Source organism: Embiotoca jacksoni, unplaced genomic scaffold, assembly GCF_022577435.1.
Source record: "Embiotoca jacksoni isolate LCO1_2020_lvr unplaced genomic scaffold, fEmbJac1.0.p SCAF_3, whole genome shotgun sequence".
Lineage (NCBI taxonomy): Eukaryota > Metazoa > Chordata > Actinopteri > Embiotocidae > Embiotoca > Embiotoca jacksoni.
The window spans coordinates 14,056,943-14,078,182 of NW_027185381.1; the positions used below are offsets into that span (position 1 = coordinate 14,056,943).

At 41.6% G+C, this 21,240-nt stretch overlaps 1 protein-coding gene across 2 annotated transcripts in view; it reads right to left on the bottom strand.

The window, feature by feature from the left end:
• Positions 1–822: 822 nt before the first annotated feature.
• The window catches only part of roraa (RAR-related orphan receptor A, paralog a), a 176,770-nt gene continuing 156,352 nt past the window's right edge, over positions 823–21,240 (bottom strand). For both annotated transcript variants that reach the window (XM_069161878.1, XM_069161879.1), the window contains 9 exons: positions 16,131–16,216; positions 14,419–14,560; positions 11,628–12,023; positions 10,882–11,003; positions 10,644–10,776; positions 9,555–9,662; positions 8,458–8,568; positions 8,139–8,251; positions 823–7,725 (listed from right to left, as the gene is read on the bottom strand). In XM_069161878.1, the coding sequence (XP_069017979.1) occupies positions 7,561–7,725; positions 8,139–8,251; positions 8,458–8,568; positions 9,555–9,662; positions 10,644–10,776; positions 10,882–11,003; positions 11,628–12,023; positions 14,419–14,560; positions 16,131–16,216 (1,376 nt within the window). In that variant the 3' untranslated portion in view covers positions 823–7,560. The remainder of the gene's footprint in view (positions 7,726–8,138; positions 8,252–8,457; positions 8,569–9,554; positions 9,663–10,643; positions 10,777–10,881; positions 11,004–11,627; positions 12,024–14,418; positions 14,561–16,130; positions 16,217–21,240) is intronic.

The window sequence follows — 21,240 nt, forward strand, 5'->3', positions numbered from 1 at the left end:
TTTTCCTTTGCACTAAGTTAATTATAAAATTCTTCACATATATTTTAAGGACATGATATTGATGGATGCATATAGAAAAATAATTTAAAGGTCTTGCAAATTATTCCCCAATTTTGTCACATTGCAGTTCATAAACCCAAAATAGCAAATGCACTACACGGATAAATTAGATGAAAAATGTATACTCCTTGCAGGGAAATTGAATCATTCATTAAAAATATTTTTTTTTTTCTGTAACAACGAATTTGCCGAGAATGATCTTTCACAGAAGAGTGTCTGAATTTCCAACCAACTCCAGATTTTAAAATTTTAATTACCACAGACTTCATTTCAATGACATAAATTGTTGGGTTGACTGTTTTGAGGGAGATATTTTAGACTTAAAAATTATTTTTTTGATTAATCCTGGTAACAAGCACATTCATGTATGAATTTACAAATTGATATATGACATAACCACTAAAACTAGTTCTTACACACAATGATTATGCAGTTTATATGGCCAGCATTGGGTTAATACTAATAATAATGATATGTCTAGACATATACTGCAAAGGCATGCTTTTCTCTTTTTAGTTTGTCTTTAAAAATGTGCTATGTCTTTGTCCAGATTTTCATTACCAGATGCACATGTTTAGACCGAAGTCTTGACCTAATTTAACATAATCTGTTCATGTAGAAGTTTCAAGTGGAGTGATTAAATATTGTAGCACTAACACTTTGGCCTGATGAGATTATTACAGCTCAAAAACATGGTATTTGTTTAATTTAGCTAAAAAGCCAGTGCAGCTGGACACAGAGAGCGGACAACAGAGACAGATAAACAATCAGGAAAAAAAAGCCCATTACAAGCGGTAAATTTTATTATGGGATAACAGCACATAAAGCACATCTAAAATCGATGTGTCCAATGCACTTTTAATAAAGGTAATATTAAAGGTACAGTTTCTAAGTACAATATAACAACATTCATATTAGAATGAAAAGTATTTAAAAGACAACATTAAATTTCTTATTTTTCTTTACAGCCGTATTTACAAAATGAATCAAAATACTTATTTTCATATTTAAGAATCAGACAAGAAGGAGCAAAACTACGTTTGTGAATAGACTACCTGCTAAAGAGAGTTCAAAAGAGCTGGATAAAAAGGTACATGATCATCTGTCCCCATTTAACATCAGTAGCAAATGTGTGACTTAGAAATTTGTGACAACCACACACTAGTTTCAGCTTCCCCACCATTTGTACTGCTTTTGCATGGGAAAAGAATCCACCCCTGCTCCACCCACCCTTCATGTTAAGTTACCCCAACAGACTGAGGGCACATTGAACACAGAACATTAAAGAAATCCAAATGTGTTGTATGCCTGTTTTACACACATACAAATACTTAATATACAATGCATTAGTAAATCTTTTCTTCTCAGTGAAATAAAAACGTTGATAGGACATCAACAGAATATGAAAAAGTGTGGATTTTCTCTTAGTTTTTGCTTAATTAGGAAAAAAAAACAATGTGCAGGTGAACTTTTCCATAATATTATCCGCAAGCATTTATTGACCATTTGGGATTGACATGAAACAAACTTCCCAGTTCCTGAAACAAGGTAAGGGGTGACATGTACACTCTAAAACGGACCATCTATACATTGAAACCCTTCAACATAGCGCATCAACCCACGTGGAAATGATTAAAAACACATCTGAAAAACATTTTAAGCTTGTGAGAGTGAGAATTCATCCTCGTACAAAATACATTGTCACTTCAGTACACGTTTGGAAAACCACAAAAAAAAAAGACAATCAAAACCATGTATGCATTTTGTTACACCGAGAGGCACTCAGTGTGATACGCTGTGTATTATTGCAAGCATATTCTTACTGATAATTGCTACAGAGTAGAGAGAAAAGGTCAACTTTGTCTTCGAATGGCAATCCTGTCATGTACATTTTTAACACTTCATGTGGTGCAAAAGATTTATGCCACTGGTCTGAAGAAACCGCCGTTTCAGGATAATCTAAAATGGGGAATAACAAAAAGCATACCAAGGCTCTGTTTCATGAAATCCAAGCACCACTTCCCTGCATCAGGTGAAGAACAATGCAGACACAGGAGGTAAATAGTTAGTATCTTAAAACCTGACAAACTACAGCCTCAGTGAGTGGTTTTTACAATCAAACAAAGAAAAAAAGAACACAATACTGCTGTTTCAGTTTGAATATTATAATTTGTCCACAAACCAGAAGAGCAACCTTAAATAGCTTGTTAATTAGCAGATACTAGCTTTGCTATAAGTCAGAAGGAAATAAGTGCCTTATCCCAGGACTAGCACACTGATACAGGTACTGGCTGGGTAATTTTTTACCAACTATCATTTTCATTATCATTATTATTTATTGAGTCCTAATATCAATAATACATTAATATCCAATGAAATGAATGAACTAATAGGGCGGCCAGGCTTAGGAATCAATACTTGGTTCACAAAATTAACTTACCTAGCACCACACATCAGGGCAACACAAAATAAATGTCAGCACACCCTATCTCTATTAAACTAATTCTAAAAGAGGGAAGCAAAGTAGAAAGAGTTTTATCGTACAATGTGATGTAATTGATAAACAGATAAATATTTTCACTGGGTAGGCCTTAGTAGCAGTATTTTCCTCTTACCTATACAGACAGAAGTTACAAAGCTACCTTTATACATGTGATCAATAGTAACATTAAATATGGTGAATAAACAGCTGAGAATGAGGGAGAGAGTGAGAAAATAAGATATACAGCATACAGGCCATGTCAAGTTCTTCGTTCTCCACCTGGGAACAGAACCGGTCAAATATACAGATGGAACATAAAAACATCCACAAAATCAACACAAAATAAAACAAAACCAAATAGTGATAAATAAGAAGTGTATTTACATGCAGATGTTCAGAGACTATTATGCACAAAAGAATGAAAAATAATACACAGACATATATTATTGCTTGACATTCGATTATGGCTAAAAGTTGCTTTTCATTTTTTTTTTTTTTACTATATTCCTTACATGTAATTTTAATCATAAATTCTTATCACCTGTGCTTTGGAGAATGAGTTCTGTCAAAATGTGATGACTGACTCATAATTCTGGGGAACACACTGGCAACTTTAAGCGTGACATAACGCCGATCTTCACAATTTATGGTCAAGAAGACTCATGTTCCCAATTTGCTGTCCAGAATTTAAGTCAGGTCATTTCAGCTCTGGCTGCGGCCTAGCTGGCCGAACTGATAGCAACACATGTTTTCACCGTCAATCTGGTTGCTTTACAGCATCCTGCAGACCGATGAATTGTTGAAGGCATTATGTCATGCTTTTAAAACCTACAGCTATTATGGATGGATCAAGCTCAGCATTTCCCAAATCCTTTTCATTTAAAAAAAGAAAAGAAAAAAAAGTCCCAAATAAAAACCAAAACCTGCTCGTCCAGATCACCCTGTTCCTCTGTAATTATTAAAGCCTTGTCTGGTTTTTTTTTTTATTCACACATTGTGAGAACAAACACATACACACATACATACACATACACACACACACGCACACACGCGCACACACATACTATTGCTTTTTACACACGGACAACAGAGCAGAGACAGAAGGACCAGCACATTTTACTGTATACTATACACTGATTGAATAGCACACGTAGCATCAATCCCTTACTTAAATTGGGATATCTCAAATGAGAATACACAGAAGGACATCACTTTACTTAACGCCTGCATGAAGGCGTAGTTTATAGTTAGACACAAGTGTCCATGTGTTTGATGGCCATTTTCTGCAATCCTGCCACTATTTCAACCATGTACGTAAGAGGATGAAAATAAAGTGATGGGGTTTTATTACTTTTTGTTGCACGCTGTGAGTAAACATTATAAAATTGGAGTCAGCTGTAGGAATAAAGTCAATTCAAAAGGATGATGACTGCACTGTAGAGACCCGTAATTGTAACACAAGGCATATTGCTTGTTAAATCTTGTAGAACACATTACAAGCCACTCAACTATTGAGACTTTAATGAAAAAAAAAACTGAACACATTTTCACTTTTGACAAAAGAACCATTTTGGTGGTAGACCTTAGCTGACCACATTAGACAAAATACTGAATTGTTTATGTGACTATCAAGTAATATTACAACACCTTAAGAAAAGTGAATAACCAAAAATTTTGCAGATAATTAACAGGATATCAGCCAAATCCCCATTTCTTCATTTTCTGAACAGGAAGTGCTATACTACATGTTCAGTGTGCTATATGCCAAAAAAAAGTTCAGCCAAGCTCCTCTCGTCAGTGGAGCGCTTTCAAGAGATTTTAAAAATCTCATGAATTCACAAAAAGAGCTAATCAAATGCTCTGCGACTCCAGAGGAAAGCGAGCTGCTTCTTCGGTCTACCTGTTACCTCCCTGAGCGTTCACACCTCATCCTCTTCGCTGCTCTTGCCGGGCCACTGGGCCTCTCAACCTGGATTGTCTAGCAGTGTTCCAGACTGGGTTTCTTTTGTTTTGAGACTGAGGTTTACTAGTCGTAGAGGGCTTGTGCATATCCAAATCGTATTGGATCATAACAGAGATTATTACTCAGGTACAGCATATCTACTACAACCCAAACACAACGGATTAAGTATTGCATAAGAATATTTGGTTTTCTAACAAAGAGGGTTATCACTTGTAAAGACCCTGATGACACCATTTGAAACCAAAACTGATTTTTGTGTGACAGAAATATGCTGCTTACTGAAAAACTGCCGTTTGTAAAAGTGATGGGGTTTGTTGTTTTTACAAATGAGATATATATAGATTTTTTTTAATTTTTTTTTACCTCGACTTGGCTGGAGGCCCCCTATGGACATCAAAAATGTAAAATTCGGATCAACTCAGTGATGAATTTTCAAATCTTAAGTTCAACCACTTCTCATGGAACATCCCTGAACAAAAAAACAAAAAAACAAAATACTAAACTAAACCTAATGAATACAAACAAATGTCCTCTCAAACAGAAAGCACAAAAGAAACTCTTCCCTGAGGGGTGACAGCACGAGGCATTAACGCCTCGTACAAATTGCACGGCAGAGGAATGATAGTGTGCAAACAGAAAACAAAAGACAAACAACTGGATTCTATGTTACAGTCTGTGACAGATGTGTTAACATGCTTTGTTGGGTTTCTAAAGGGATATCATTTTTTTCTTTCTTTTTTTTTCCTTTCTTTTTTTTCTCTTTTGAAAGATATTTCTAGAAGCCGCTACTGAGATTGTTGGAATGTCTTAGGAATCCATTCTACATTAAAGACGAGTAGACTGGAAAGCGGAAGCAACGACTACTGTTTGGCACATCCAGGGTTTTTTCTACCACTTTACTACCACACTGACAAGAAAGACACACTCAACAAAACAGAAGCACAACAACAAAGCATTCTGAAAATAGCACTTGTCCTACCATTTTTATGTTTCTTCCCTAATCATACAAACAACAGCTAATCTAATTATTGCAGGAATATAGTTAAGTGCTACCTGACATCTTTTTCTCTCCCTCATTCTCTTTCATGGGTTTATTAACCAAAACAAGTTACAAAAATAGAAGCTTTACTACCAGACAAGGCTTTGAATATTCACTTTCCCTTCACTGTTTCTTCTGTGTCCTGTTATGGCATTGCTGGGCTGAGGCTGAGGTGAGAAGGCAGATAAAGTCACTCTTAAACAACAACAAAAAACACTCAAAACATTTTGACAGAGGCTCATAAATGTGCTTTCAGCTTAGACCCTGCATTCCTGTCATTAGACTGTTAACTTGCTTGTTATATCTTTATCTTCCACTAGATGGAACAGTTGGATTACAGTTTGTGTGTGATTTTTTTTTTGCCCCAGTCCAACCACATGGTATTCAGTGTTATTTATTAGACTTGGCTGGGTTAATGTTTCTTTTTTTTTCTTGTTTTCTTGTTGCCTTCTCGGCTCTTTTCATGTGCAGTTTTTCACAGTAAAAAGAGAACCAAACATTTAGAAATTAATATTAAGAATTATGAAAGTGCTGTAAGTGTGCTGCAAATGTCTCAACATAGGATACCTCGGTTTTCTTGAATTTTAAAAACAAAAAAACAAAGCTATGATATTCAGACCTGTTTAGAACAAGGACTGTAACACATCCGCAAGGTTTGTTGGTTGCTATTTGGTGTGCGCGTGCTCGCCGAGCGAAGTATCAGAGCTACATTTTGACGGGTGTCACTCTGGCATTTGTTGAGGAAACAGGTGATTGAGTGTCTTTAACGTGCCTTCTCATCCATGCCTCTTTGTTCACCAACCAGCAGCCACGCCAGCCATCCTAACAGACATCCTGAACACTTCCAGACCAGTATCATCTGCAGTTCCCAAAACCTACCTCTGTGACCATGATTCAACTTGTATTTCTTGTGCACATGCAACACATCACTAGGTAAATATACAAGTCTTAAATTAAAGAAAGGTGTAAATAAAAGTGCCTTATCAATTCAACAATTAAGAATGGTCTAACTACTAATATCATACATGTTATTTAAAATAGATTCTATAAACATTACTTTTTTCTGTATAGTAAGTACTTATGACCATATACCCTGTAGTACATTATAAAACAGGTGGAATGGACCCTTTTCATTGTGTTGGTGCCCTGTGCTTCTCCAGGGTACCTGTCCAGAGAAGGATTAATAGCAGATGGCCTTACATGATTTCACTATGCAACAATGGTGGATGGAGTCTTTGACAGCTAAATTCATTGCGTTTTCATTAGAATTACCAGAATTCTAGGTTTCTTTTTTTTTCTTTAATTTCTTTTAAACGATTGTCCGTAGAGAGGTGCCGATTGCATCACCATGCCAACCTCAACCTCCCTCAAAGTCGCTGTGAGTTTTCATTCCAAGCACTGTGTCCAAAAAATACGACTGAACACAAGAGAAAAGATGGCTGAACTTGACCGAAATGTGCGCATTTATCAGTTATTTATTTGAGTTTGGGGATATAGTGCATGAAGGTAATCGGCTTGACTATGAAAATAGTAAAACCATTTTGGGAGTTTAATCTGGGAAATAATTCTAATGTTGTCATCTTCTCACTGAGGAGGTCTTTAGCTATTTTTCAAAAAGCGTCTCAATAATTGTTTTTATAATTAGAAGTCAGATGCACAGAAAAATCCTGATAATGGTGAAAAAATGAATAGTGGTGAAAATGAAAATAGAGGTGAATCATATGTTCTGTATTAGAAAAGCGCATAAGAGGGTCAAGTTCAACCAAAAATAAATGATTTGTTCCTCTCTCCTCTTCATGTCCCGTGTGGTGTGGGGTTCCACGTCTTCCAAAGAGAACTAAATTCAATATAGTAAACCTTGACAATCAACTCCCTAAGCCCTCCCCTCCAATGTAAAAGAAGAAGTTGAACAGCGTGCCATCTGTCCGCTCTGGTTTGTGCAGGGCACCAGTAAAGTGTCTCAGATTCCTCCTCCACATTCCCCTACGGTGGGCACACTGGCACCTGGCAGGGCTGCTACCCGTCAACGGGCATGGACTGCTCAAAGTCTGATCCAAACAGCTCCTTGTATAAGGGGGGGAAGTGGGCACGCACAATGTCTGGGTATATTGCTTTGAAAGCTGTAAGCTTCTCTGTATGCCTACTGCACAGCGCTCGCAGTGTCGACACTTTGCATATCAACTGTGGAGAGAGAGGAGACAGGCTGTTTAGATTCACAGGGAGGCAAGGACATGGAGCAATGGTAGTGAAAAACATTCCTCCCTACAGTGTATTCCATCTCACACAGGGGCAAACAGACTTGTAAATATTGAGACAAGCGCTCAGGCACAAGGAAAACTTGACACTTTATATTAAGGAGCTGGTGCAATTGATAAATTGCCACTTCTCTACTGATAAAAAGGCAGTTCATGTTGCATTATGAATGTTTCCCCTGAAATCTGTGTTCATTTAATCTAATACACTGAAAGTGGTTTATGGCCTGTGGATAAAGATCCGAAAGAGTGGGAGATTACACTGCTACAGCACTACAGCTTGCTTAGCGGACAGCTACTTTCATGGATAATGGATGGAGTGTGCGCTGCGTTGCACTGTACCTTTGTAAGTATACCATCCTCTCTGTGGTTCTTCTGCAGGACATGCTGGAGGGCCAGTTGGATTTTCTGCTGGAGTTTCTCCACCTTCACTTTCTCCTGGAGCCAGGACCGGTCTGGAGGGTAAATTATCACAACTTTTTGTTACTGTGAACAACATGTGGGCCCACTAAGATTCAACATGGCTCATATGAGAAGTATGGATGCAAAGCCAGTAATATGATATTAATTGTTTAGAGAAAAACAGGAGGGCAACCGTGTTCACTGTTGTGGTGAATGCATGTCTGCCTCATTTTTTCTTCGCACTGTGAATGACACCTACCAGCAGACATCAACACAAAGGCGGAGAACAGGGCGATCTCATCCTCAGACAGGTGCATAGAACACAAGTTTTTTCCAAACTCGAAGACGGAGCTGATCAAGTCGTCACAGCCTGCCACAGCAAAGGACAGAGAGAGGGGGCTTAGGATGAGGAAGACCAAAGAACAACATTCACTCTTGATCTTTATTGGGAGAGAGGCACATAGGGCGGGAAGAGGAAGGGGAAGGAATGAAAAAGAGCGGCATGCTGACAGCACATGGGAGCGTCTTAAGCAGAACAGGCAATGCTTTTACTGAGTTTTGCCTCCCAGACGAGTCACTTTTGGCAGTTGGGTGGTGTTATGCAAGCCAAAATGAGGTCACTATTGAGGCTTTTAGTTAAATCAATTATCGGGAATAGAGAGAGACAGGCGGATGCCACCGCAGCTCGGGAAGCCAATCATTCTGCCTTCACTGCCGCAGAGCCCTCTGCACAGACCTCACAGGACACTGGGACAGATGCACATGCTCACTCATATAGCAACACGGAGTGTTATGGGGAATGGTAAACTCGCACTAAAAAAACAGCAGTCTGTATTTTTACTGCCACTATGGGACACATTTACCTTTTTTTTTTTCAAAAGCTAGTTGGAAAAAAAAAATCCATGGTGGTAAATCTTTGTAATAATATGGCAGTCAAACACGAATGCTATTTGCTTTCGCCCGAGATGTTTTATGTCAGACTATCAATGATAGTTTTGATAGCACTCTCCCTAAAGACACTCCGTCTGGCTTTATTTATTCCACAGTTACAGGAGCCATATGCAGCAGAGCCTCACTAACATCTCTGTTGTACCATAAATAACCGTTGAAGCGACAGCAATACCAGGTGAGGAAAGGATGAGTGCTCAGTGTTTGCTTCTAGATGTTCAGAATTGTGCAGAACGGAGCAGCAGACTCTAATTTTGGCTGTTACACCACTGGAAGGAGTAAGACACTGTAAGAAACACACATAAACACAGCAGCAGCACACACATACACACATGCACACTCATTCAAACATGCACACGCATGTACCCCCCACACACATGCGCACACACTTGCTCCCACTCCACTTACCTAATGACTTGAACACATCAGGTCCGGCATATTTTCCATCAAAATAGACTGTGTTGTTTTGCGAGTCAAAGGCACGGCACATTCTGACAAACACAACTTCCAAAGAGCCTGTGGAGACAGACAGGAACACAAGATGCTGAATCTGAGCTTTGTTTCTTTTCTTTTTTTCCGAACAGTTACACATCAGTCACGGGTGCAAAACACATGATTGTGCTTTGTGCTAATCTTCCACAATATGAGTAACACAACCACTTTGAAATAAAGAAGCCTGCCGTCAGAGAGAGAAAAAAAAAATCGCCTATGCAGATGAAAATATCATCGACAGAAGGCTATTCTTCCATAATGACATGCCAGATAAAAAATTTGCTTCATTCAGTGGTGACAGTGCTTATTCATTCAACCTTTATTTAACAAGATAGGTATTTTTTATGCCCTACAATTTGTACCACTCTGTAGGAGTGGATAAGAGGATCAAGAAAATGTAACAGAAGCCATTATTGCCTCTAAGGGAGACGCTACCGTTTTAAAATGTCATGTCTGACAAGGGATCTCCGTCTTCATTTCATTATTCATATTGGTTGTGCTAATGTAAAAAAATACCCATGGAAAGACCCAGGAGAGGTGTTTGTTTACTGCATGTGAAGTATGTGTGTGTTTGTGTGTCTGTGAGTTTGAGTATCCGTACTTGTGCATAAACAGAGGTGACAGTGTGCAAAGAGCCGTGGCAGAGTAATATATACTATTCTGCAAGTCCGTCTTCATGAGAACAGTTTGAATAGACATCATGGGTGTCTTGGAAAAAGGAGAGAGATGGCAGCCGACATAATAGGTATTATCTGAGCTCTGGAACACATGACTTATCTAATGCTGTGTCCGTCTCTGCTGTGTATGTAATGAACAGAGAAAGACAGAGAGAGACAGAGAGGGGTAACAGGCGGGGTGGGGTCTCCTCTCTGTGACACTGTCTGTGCGTGTGAAGAAGAGGGCTTTGTGCAGTCAGGTCAGCTACGCCCTTGTGACAATGCCAGAGGGAGGTGGTAGTGGTGGGTGAGTTTGACGGCAGCAGGCCATGTTGACAGGCTGTCATACCTGCTTTCAGCAGCACTATCTGATCGTTCTGACACAGCTCCATGAAGCCGTCGATGCGCTTGGCAAACTCCACCACATACTGAATGGCCTCTGTTATTTTGATAGCACACAGCTGCCACATGACTTCCCGGGGCTAAGAACAGATAGGACAGAGAATGGGTTATCTGCTTTAAAACAATGGTTTTGATTACTGTAACTGCTGTGGAGGCCTTGTTAGGCCCAGTTGTGGTCAAGCTACCTTGTTCTGGTAGCTCTCCACCTCCTCTTGCAGGAATGCCTGCCAGGTCATCTGCTGCAGCTCCTCTCTCAGGTACTGACATGTCTCCATGTGCGACTTAGAGATGTTTTGGGCCAGGTGCTCTGAAATACAACCATTGTCACAAAGATCACAGTTGAGATCTGAGTGTTACTCACAAGGCTATGTGAAAGTGAAGACCTCACTGATGAAATATGCCACAGGAAAAGAAGATTTATTTACTGAGCTTTCATGAAGGAGGAGAGGCGGATACGCGTGGGCTTTTTTGACTGGGAAAAGGCTTGTTGACATTTCCTTTTACTGCCTGCAGGAAGCTCATAGCTTAAGGTTGAGGCAAAGCCAATCTAGTTATGACACAAATGCATGGAAAGGAGGAGGGGCGCCACGTTACTCACTGAAACAAAGGTCACATTTTCTCTGAGAGAAATATTGAGTATAAGAATTTAAATGGTTTTGAAAACACATCTGTTAAAAAGGAGTTCCTAGGCACAGGGGAGCCTAAAAAAATGATTTCCCCAGACGCCTGCCCTGCTGGATCCTGATTGGCCCTAATTAATGGAAACTAATTACAAAAAAGAGGCTCTTTTAATGAGTGTTGGAGATGAGTCTCCAACCTCCTGCTATTTTAAGCAACCTTTGTGTCGTTTGCCCCACGGTTGAGTTGTTCACCCCCCTCCTTCATTTTGCTGTCTCTCATTTTGCCTCTCCCTCTCTTTTCTGCTCCTTACCTAGTTCAGCCATGGACACGGTGGGGGAGGTTTCTCCGTTGGTGAAGGAGCAGTAAGGGAAGAAGCCAGAGCCAGGGGCAAAGTCGCAGATGGGCTCCGGCTTGATGCCGTTGATGTCCAGGCCTGACTGGTCGGGAGACGGCTGAATGTCCAGGTAGAAGCTGCTGACCGCCGAGTCTGGTTTGCTGCCATCAGGGGTGTGACCATCCATGTAGCCACTGAGGTCATCATGGAGCTCTGTGAGGCCGTTGGCTGAGAGACCATAGCTAGGTGTGAGTGGCTCCGCCTCTCCAGGCTGTTGTTGGTGGTCACGTTGCTGCTGCTGCAGCCGGTGCTTCTGGACCTCAGCGTACAGGCTGTCTCGCTGCTTCTTTGACATGCGGCCAAACTTCACTGCTGTGATAAGCAGGACAAAACAAGTGTGAGACTCTCTCGAAACAATGAAACAAGAGACACTATTGTGTCACTCCATATGCAGCAGCAAGGGGCTTTTTGCTCCTTGCATCAAGTAAAATAAATTATGAACAATATAATTAATTAATTGTATGCATGATCATTTCTTTACACATGTACACATTTTATTGCAACATCCATATTATTGAGTGACTTAATTCATTCTGTAGTGATGTCAGTTGTGGGGTTATGAGTATATACATTATTTCACCTGTTTCCCAGGTATAAAAAGATGTTCAATACTTTTCTTAAACCAAGAAATGTACTTTAAAATGATATTTTTTTTTTTCTACTCACTCTTTAAGGAAACTGACTCTCATCGACAGAAAATACCAGTTGAACCGCTTTGAAAATAAATGGATTTATCGCACACTCTTGGCTAAATTTGTATTCTTTTGCAGAAACAATCAATCTTTACGTTTGAGTCTGAGACAAAATCACCTGTTTTGACAAAGGAAAAGGATTGAACTGGGAAACACTTTTAGTCACACTAATTTCCCATTGTCTGATAATTGTGCATCACATTTAGATGACGTCTGTCAATTTGTGCTTTCCTCTGACACATTAACACACCATAATCTTTGTTAAAGTTCCCTTCAGACCAAGAGATAGCTTCCATTGGCATACTCCTCCACTGGACTCTTTACACAGATAACACCTATAACAGTGGAGTAAATCTCCATATTTCAGGAGGGATCAGTAATTATTACAGAAATGAACAGCTTCATAAGTTCAGAGGCAAAAGTGGGAGGTAACAAAGAGTTTATCAGCCAAACATGAGACAGGCTCTGTTACTGCCTCCTGTTTCAACGTTTCCAGACTAAACAGTGGCGCTGAGAATGAGACTGCTTGGCCGGCGTTCTGGGGGCCTGGCAGTAAGTCAGCCGGTCGCAATGTGTGTGTATGTGTGTGTGAGTGCGTGCGTGCGTTTGTCTATGCACAGTGGAAAGTGAGTGAAGCGACACAGAGGAGAGTGCGGGCAGATGGGCTCTGGTGTGTTCAGTGAAGGTAAGAGTCACCTTCGTCTGTCCTAAGTGTGTGTGTGTGTGTGTGTGTGTGCATGTGAGAATGAGTACTGCCTAGCCACACACACACAGTGCTAATGTACTTCTGTGCTCATTCATATTCATAAATATGCATGCATGTGTGCATGAAGATGTGCCAGTCTCTGTGCTTGTGTAGTATGTTCAGGTTTTTGCTCCTCTGTTTGTTTTATTGAGAAATATCAGAGCTGTACTCTGTTCTGATAAAGTTTCCTCAACCCAGTCTAGTCTGGACCAGCCTGGCACAACAGGAACCCTCCTGCACACATCCCCACCTGTGTGCTCCCATTACTGCATCTCAGCTGCAGCAGCACTAATGACAACCTTTAACAACCTCCTGTTTCAACAAACCTAGCTTCTATCACAGCAGCAAATTGGGCCCACAGACAAAGCACTCACCTACTACTAGCAGACAATGAACATGGACTGACATCTTCACATATGTTCACAGCAAGAATTTCTTGGGAAATGTCTATTGTGCACCTTTGAAAATAATGGCATTATCTCACCATGTCATTATCTTTCTGTATGTTTCCTTTGTCACTCGACCAAGAGTATACAATTAGAGATAACAATAAATTGAGTAGGTAATGTAAATTAGCTGCTGCTGAATTGAGTAAAATGCATAAAAAAAAAACCATTCCTGCATTGTAATTTGTAATAAAAAAAAAATTGTCCTAAATAAAAACACATTATTGCTCTCAGTTTCAGTTTTCTTTGCTGTGATAACAGTCTGGAAACTGTGTTCGCCTTAATGTTTGTTCAGCCACTCTGAACGGTGGACCAATCAGCAACCATTGTCGTGGCTAAGTGCCATGACGTTGAAGTCGAGCATTTTTTTTTTTTTTCTTAATGCAGTTGTAGTGGTTGTAAAGTTTCTGCCCATCTGGTGATCAATGACGATTGGTTAAAGGCTACTTCAATAGATTAAAAATAAACTTGAGGTCTCCGGCCAATAAGATCCAAAGATTGGAAACGATTCCCAATGGAGCGTAGCCAGACCCTAATACACACCGTGAGTTTGGATCTGGTAACATAAGGCTAAGGATCAATTACTTGAGAATAATAATTTCATATTTTTATTACAATCAAGAAATTCTTCCCTCTCTTCCCCACCTTCACAGGATGACAAATGTCCACAACAGCATCCCTGAAGCATGGATCCAAAGACACTTCAGCAGATCAGCTGTTTGCCCACACACGGACCTGATCTTAGGCTCATCACCCTCTCACTCCTCACCATGCCACCCTGCTGCATCCACCCACCTGTTTTACCTCTTCCATAAAGCACTTACCATCTCGTGACATGCCCACTGCCAGGCACTTCTGCAGCCGGCAGTGCTGGCAGCGGTTGCGGCTGGTGCGGTCGATCAAGCAGTTCTTCTGACGGGGGCAGGAGTAGGCTGCATTGCTCTGCTGACTCCTCCTGAAGAAGCCCTGCACAGGAAGGGGGTGACATGGAAACACCTCGGGTTACTGGATGAACCTCAGTGGGTGGAAACATGCTCTGGGACTAAGGGATCAATTTATGACTTCATTGTGTTTTAGTGTTGACAAAATGTATTATGGGCTGATAGTGATTTACTGGGTTTCTAGTGGTGATATTTTTTATTTTACTGCTGCCAAACTGATCTATAATAATGCCGCTGTGACGGTATTTTACTGGCTGCTCTGCTGTAATATCTGGCATTTGAGGAGCGTTGTATTTCACCAGTGTGTGCAGCATGAGTGTGGTGTGTTTGGGTAGAGATGATAACAGTGGATGGTATTTTTCTATGGTGGGGTTATTAGTGTTGATTAACGCAGCACTGGCATGTGCAGAGCTAAAGGATTGCGAATGCACACCGACTGGATTCCTCATCCTTTGACTTAATGAATTGATTCCAGCACATCATTAACATGCCCCACTCTACTGCTCCATACACATATGTCTTAATTAGCTGCTCATTGGCTGTTTAATTACAAGAAAACAGCTGACAGCTGCCAAGTTGCTTTATAATGGAAGCCATTATGGAAACAGTCTAAAACTGCCAGTGACAAGCAGCGCTCCTTAATAATGCTATGATTTATGGTCCAAACTTTTGTACTCGCACATTTCATTAAAGGGCCTCTCTGCCTGGACTAATTAGCAATCATTAAAGATAGATTTCAGCAGTTTATTCTTTAGTGTTTTGTCCCTTCCAGCTCCTGTGTGAGGAAGAGGAGCGCTAGGAAGAACAGCTAAAAGGAACCTCTCTGTCCCTCTGTCTTCCTCTCTCTCTCTCTCTCTCTCTCTCTCTCTCTCTCTCTCTCTCTCTCTCTCTTCTCACACACACTCACACAAGCATAGACATAGACACACACTCACACACACACTCACACACACATAGACACACAGGAGCAAACAGCAAAGGTGCAGGCTGGCTGAGGAATGCTAATGATGTGCTTGGTGACAAGCATTGGGACAAGAATACACTCTAAGCACAAAATTCCCCTCACTTTGAATGGCTGGTGCATTTGAAACAGTACAAAAGGTGGCTTCAATAGAAGCAACACTGTGTAGCAAACAGCCAACAATCTGCTATAATTCAAAGCACTCTCCTTTTGATCATTTTATTTCAAGAAGAGCAGGCTGCAGCAGAACCAAAAAACAGCAAAAAGACATGTCCCTGGGAGGGAAAGGCAGAGTAAGGCAGAGGAATGACTTTGTCCTACTAATTGTGGTTTTTCTGTGATGTCCTCTGTGGTGCTTGACCACTTTAATGATCATGCTCTGTGTGTTTACACTTTGCAGTCCCTCTCCAAATCATCGTAAAAACTTCAGCAACATTTTCAAATGTTTTTCCTAGCAAGCAACTTTCTTTACTGTCACAATTTCCCCCCATCTTTCCCCTCTCAGCTCTTCTGTCCTTCACACACACACACACACACACACACACACACACACACACACACACACACACACACACACACACACACACACACACACACCCCCTGAAAAGAACAGGTTCAGTCTCTTGAAGCTTACCTTACAGCCTTCACATGTTATCACGCCGTAATGGATGCCTGATGATTTGTCTCCACAGATCTTGCAGGGAATTATTTCGATTTGAGCTGCAGAGAAGAAAAGGAAATGAAAGAAATAAAATAAAAAAATCAACATTTTGCTGTGACAAGTCACCGTACAACACCCTCACCATGGATCCATGCTGGTACATGAAAGAGGACTGTGCTTCTAAAAACATCTCATCCAGTGGCTTTTGAATTCTCACTTCCACAGAGCATTAGCTGAATATTTACAGAGTTGTGCATGTGTGTGTGTGTGTGTGTGTGTATGTGCAATAAGGGAAGGAGGCCATTTTAAGTCCTCACAAGCAGCCAATGTAAACATGGTGTTAATTTGCATCCTAAACACAACTTGCATAAGAAAAATCCCAGCTACCCACGAACCCTAATATAATACAGTAGTACTAATACTGGCCTTATGCAATGACAAAGACTCATTTAGCCACATGAGGAGATGTATTCCCTGTTGGAAAACTTGACTTCACGAAGCCTCTTAAATTTCAAAACCATAATAACCCCAGGAGTAAATCCACGGCGGCCACAAAGAATCATAACATGCTAGCTGTGCTGGATGGAGCAACGGCAGGGGCTGTGTGTGTACCTCTGTGTATACACTATAGAAAAAGGGTTTCAGTTGCAGTTTGGCTGTAGTGTTTGTGCTGTTGACAGGTCTGAGATTCACCCGCCATAGAGGACAAAAGCAGCGAGAGGACAGGCCTCATCCATCGTTGGCCTTCTCTTCAGGAGCAGACCACAGGGCAACACAACAGAGCAGACAGAACACACAGACATCAGAGACACAGAACTCCCTGCCCGTCCCACTACTCTCAGCTTTATCACTGCAGCCACTGATGCTACATCCCTCTCCACCTCCACCCCCCCACCCCCCGCCCCCTCCAGAGATCTCTATCTCATAGCCCTCCTCCACATCTCTAACATCTCAGTCCCGCCATCCCAACAGTGCACTGCAGCACCAGACAAATGCTGCTATCTGATCTAAATCGAGGAAAGATCACCGCGGGATATTTTCTCACGATGTAATGGTTTTCTCCAACCAACCAGGCGCCCAACCAATCAGAGCACGAGGAGATGTTGCAACACCACTCGATACCAATTTGGGAAAGAATATTATGATTTGCCTTAATAGGATACAATAAAAATTCAAATAAATAAAAGAGGGGTGGTACATTCAGAATGTCACAGTGTTACATCAGCCTCTCCCCTCTAACCAGGCCTAACTGTCTACTATAATGCCTCAGGTCTCTTCCAAAGACAAGAAGCCTTGAATATCCTTTGTACACCTTAACAACCAACCCCTTTAAACTAGTTTGATCACATCAAAAAGTACTTTTGTTGGGGTTCAATCCAGAGATCCCTGCCCATTTTAATCAGCTGCCTAGGAGCCTGTAATGTGTCATGTGGATAATGTCCTTGTCCCTGAGGCATGCTTGGGAGAGGCCCTTAACACTTAGTCTCTAATCCACTAACCCGGGAGCCACACTCTATTCATTCAGGAGTCTCTGTCTGCTCTCCACACGCTGCTGGAGTCAACAAGACCAGCCATGTTTACTTGGAATTAGCCTACATTTTAGTAAAATGAACAAAAGGGAGAGGTGGAACAAGCACAATTAATTCCCCTCCAGACAACACCTCCTGCAATTTGTGATTCTCACATACAATAGAGGGCACTGCACCTCATCGGCCCGGATTAGAGTGAAATCCAGGCAGGAGGCGGGCTTTGACAACCTAACTGAGAGGGTTAATTTATAATTAATCTTTTCCTTACTGTGCACAGTTGCTTGTTATTTCATTTAGGTCTATCTCTGTATGAGTGCACTCTATTGTTTGTTTTTGTGTTCTCTCCGCATGAGCATTAGCAGTGCAGTGTGTTTCGACTCCTTTAGCATTTTCAGCCTCATTACTTACATAATTTGTTCTGACATGCACTCACAACAACTGAAGCGTGCTGTAATTATGACTAGCTGTGGTTATGGTGAACTAAAGGTTGTAATGTTAGGCCCCAGCCATTGGGTGGCAGTGCAGGGCTGTGGCTATGGTTGTTTGCCAAGTTAAGCCAAGCTTCCACCCACCCTATCCAGCCCACAGGCTTTTGGCTCTGAGCTCCAGCCTCTGATAGCTTCAGGCTTAGGCTGCTGCTAGCTTCCCCCACCCCCACAGCATAGCTGTGAGATGCCTTCATCTCTCCCGAAGAAGCGGAGCTGGCTGGGCGCTCGCTCAGGCCTGACAGAGGCTGTGCCACATCAGGTGAAAGCAGTGGGAGTATAGACACAAGGGTGCCAGGCTGGGCAGGGCATACATTCACACAAGCATGCCTCACAAAGCCCCTATCTGCAGCAGGAAGGCCCTGAGTGCACACAGTCTCACCAGCTAACACTCTCTCACTCCACCGCTGCACAAGCCCCTGGATGTTCAGTGCACTCAACAGTAAAAAGGGTTTGTCTCTGGACCAGCTGAGGCAGCCTCTATAATGTCTTGTATGAGAGAATACATCACTCCGAACATATAGTTATTTCCACACAAGGATGAGCCGTTTCCTAAAGACGCAGGTCAAGGAAAAATAAATACTAAGCAATGACACCACGGAGATCAAATACGCATTGGAGTCACCTAAACCATCAGTCAATATTTGTCCCTTTGAGTGACTGGTCATGGGGCCCCGAAGCTACAGTTCAGACATTGAGGATGATTTAAACTGAATTCACACAGACGACTCAATCAAACAAAAAGGCCTACATTTATAAGCACTCCCAATCTGGCAGTCAATATCTATTGACATGAGCTGCGATGTTAACTGCCTCTTGGTGTGAAACAGGCAGCTGCTGGCTCGCTTGAGCTTGACCAGTGCAGTGCCACTGTTCCCATTCACCGCGCCTGCCTGCCTGCCTGCCCGCCTCTCTGCCTCCCTGCCTGCCCGCTTGCCTGCCCGCTTGCCTGCCCGCTTCCCTGCCAGCCAGCCCTGCCTGCTCTGTTTACGACATCAAAGCCAGGCACAGTTAGACAGGCAGCCAGGCTAAAGCCCATCCCAGCAGCCTGCCGCTCCTCATAGCACTGTGAGATGGCCTCTGCACGCAGGCCACTTCAAAGACACCTGCTGAGACGCCGAGATTATGTTTGAATCACACCGCAGCACAATCACGCCACGGATACGACCATAAGGGTTGGACAGCAGCTCAGGACTGATTTCCTGTATGTAGCATTGCAGCCTGGTGTGGGTGTCTTGGATAACGGGCATGGCAGAGAGAGAAGACAGTCAAACAGAATGTTAAAGCTTGTTCTTTGTCTGTCTGTGGCTGAGCAGTTCAAGGACACTGATTCACAACACTAGCGGGCCCTTTGAGGGGATGATGTGTCACTCAGAGCACATGTACAATAGGGCAGTGAGACCTCTGCATGTTCACCCAATGCCCTTCACTGTCTTCTCCAAAGCCTTGAGATCAACCCACTGCTCAGCCACTACATTACATTATCAAAGACCAGGAACCTCAGTCGAATGTAAATACCCAGAACAATTTGCCAATTGCACACTAACAGCTTACAGAGGCCCTGTCATAGTTCATTTTATCATAAGCATTGCGTAGGCAGACACTGCTAGACAAAATATGTTCCCTCGATGCAGTAGAAATACGATATAGCTTCATTTAAATAGATATAAAGAATAATTCACAAGACATAATTAAAATATGAAGCTTAGAAATATACTGAAAAAATAGGATTTATATAAAAATGCTGATATACTAAAAGTCACGATAAAGCTGTTGATAAAAAAAAAAAAACAGCTTCTGAGATGACCCACTGATTGTATAGTGGACTGTATTCTTGTCAGACAAAAAAATAAACAGGTTTAGGTAATTCTTTTTTCTATTGTTCAATGTCGCATAGAGATAAAACACAAAATATAATGAAACTGAAAATCCTACAGGCTTGTGCAAACATGGAAAATCACTAGTCAAAATCTCCTGGCCGTTCCCACTGAACCCTTGGACTACTGACATAACGTTGAAGGATTAAGATTATCCCTTACATTACAGACCCATGCCCAGGCCACCGTCATAATGCTGAGAGCTTAACCCATTACTCGATTGGACCATTAAATCAGTTTCACATGGCCTGATGATTCATGATAGATGTGCACAATAAATGAGGTCTGAAACCAAGGCTTTTATACTGTTGTGTATACGCAGAGTAGATTTTTTTCCCATTGCCTAATTTGCAATGCACATCCTTCTGAAAGAAAGCATGTAAAGTAGATGGAGGAAAAAACACATTGGCTTCTCTGTGTGCATTGGTGTGTGAGTGAGTGTGTGTATATGTGTGTGTGTCAGCCATGTTGTGTTGACAGCTGTCAATGACAGAGTGATGCAAGCCAGTGGGCTCATGTCAGAGATTATGTAAGGAACTGGACAGGGCACAGCATTATGAGCAGATTAGCAATCCTTCCCCCATCACACAAACTGTGTTAAAATTTTCTGCTTCTAAAATAATTTGCAACAAAACGAAACAAAAGCTTTTAAAAGATCACGTCCGCTTGCAGGAAAGTTTCACAAAGCTCCTTTTCTTCCGGAGCATTTACACATGGTCAACACACAAACACCAGAGGCACTGAACTGTCTGGTAAATGCACACTAAGCAATGTTCACCCATCATTATGTGCACCTCTGTATTTTTCTACATGAACTTCCCATTTGGCAAAGGAGATCAGCTGTCGGTTGATAGAGTCTTCTCTAAAGGGATACCCGTAACAGTCAGATCGAGCTGTAGAGAGACGACAGCCTAACAAGAGATGGAATCAGAATTCTGCCTTTTTTCATCTGCTGACATGTGAAGTCGCACAACACAATACTTTTTTATTCCCATTTATGCAGCAGAAGAAAGGTTATTTGAATGTCAGCGGCAAAGGACAGTCATGGCACGGAACACAGGCTGAATAGTATAAATGTGTTATTTGTTTAGGGATCGGAGGCTGTTGGTGTATTACCATAGAGCCGCTCTCATGGCATTTGCTGGTTTGTAGTGCAATGAAAGCACACACTGCGGTGTAGAAATTCACCTGC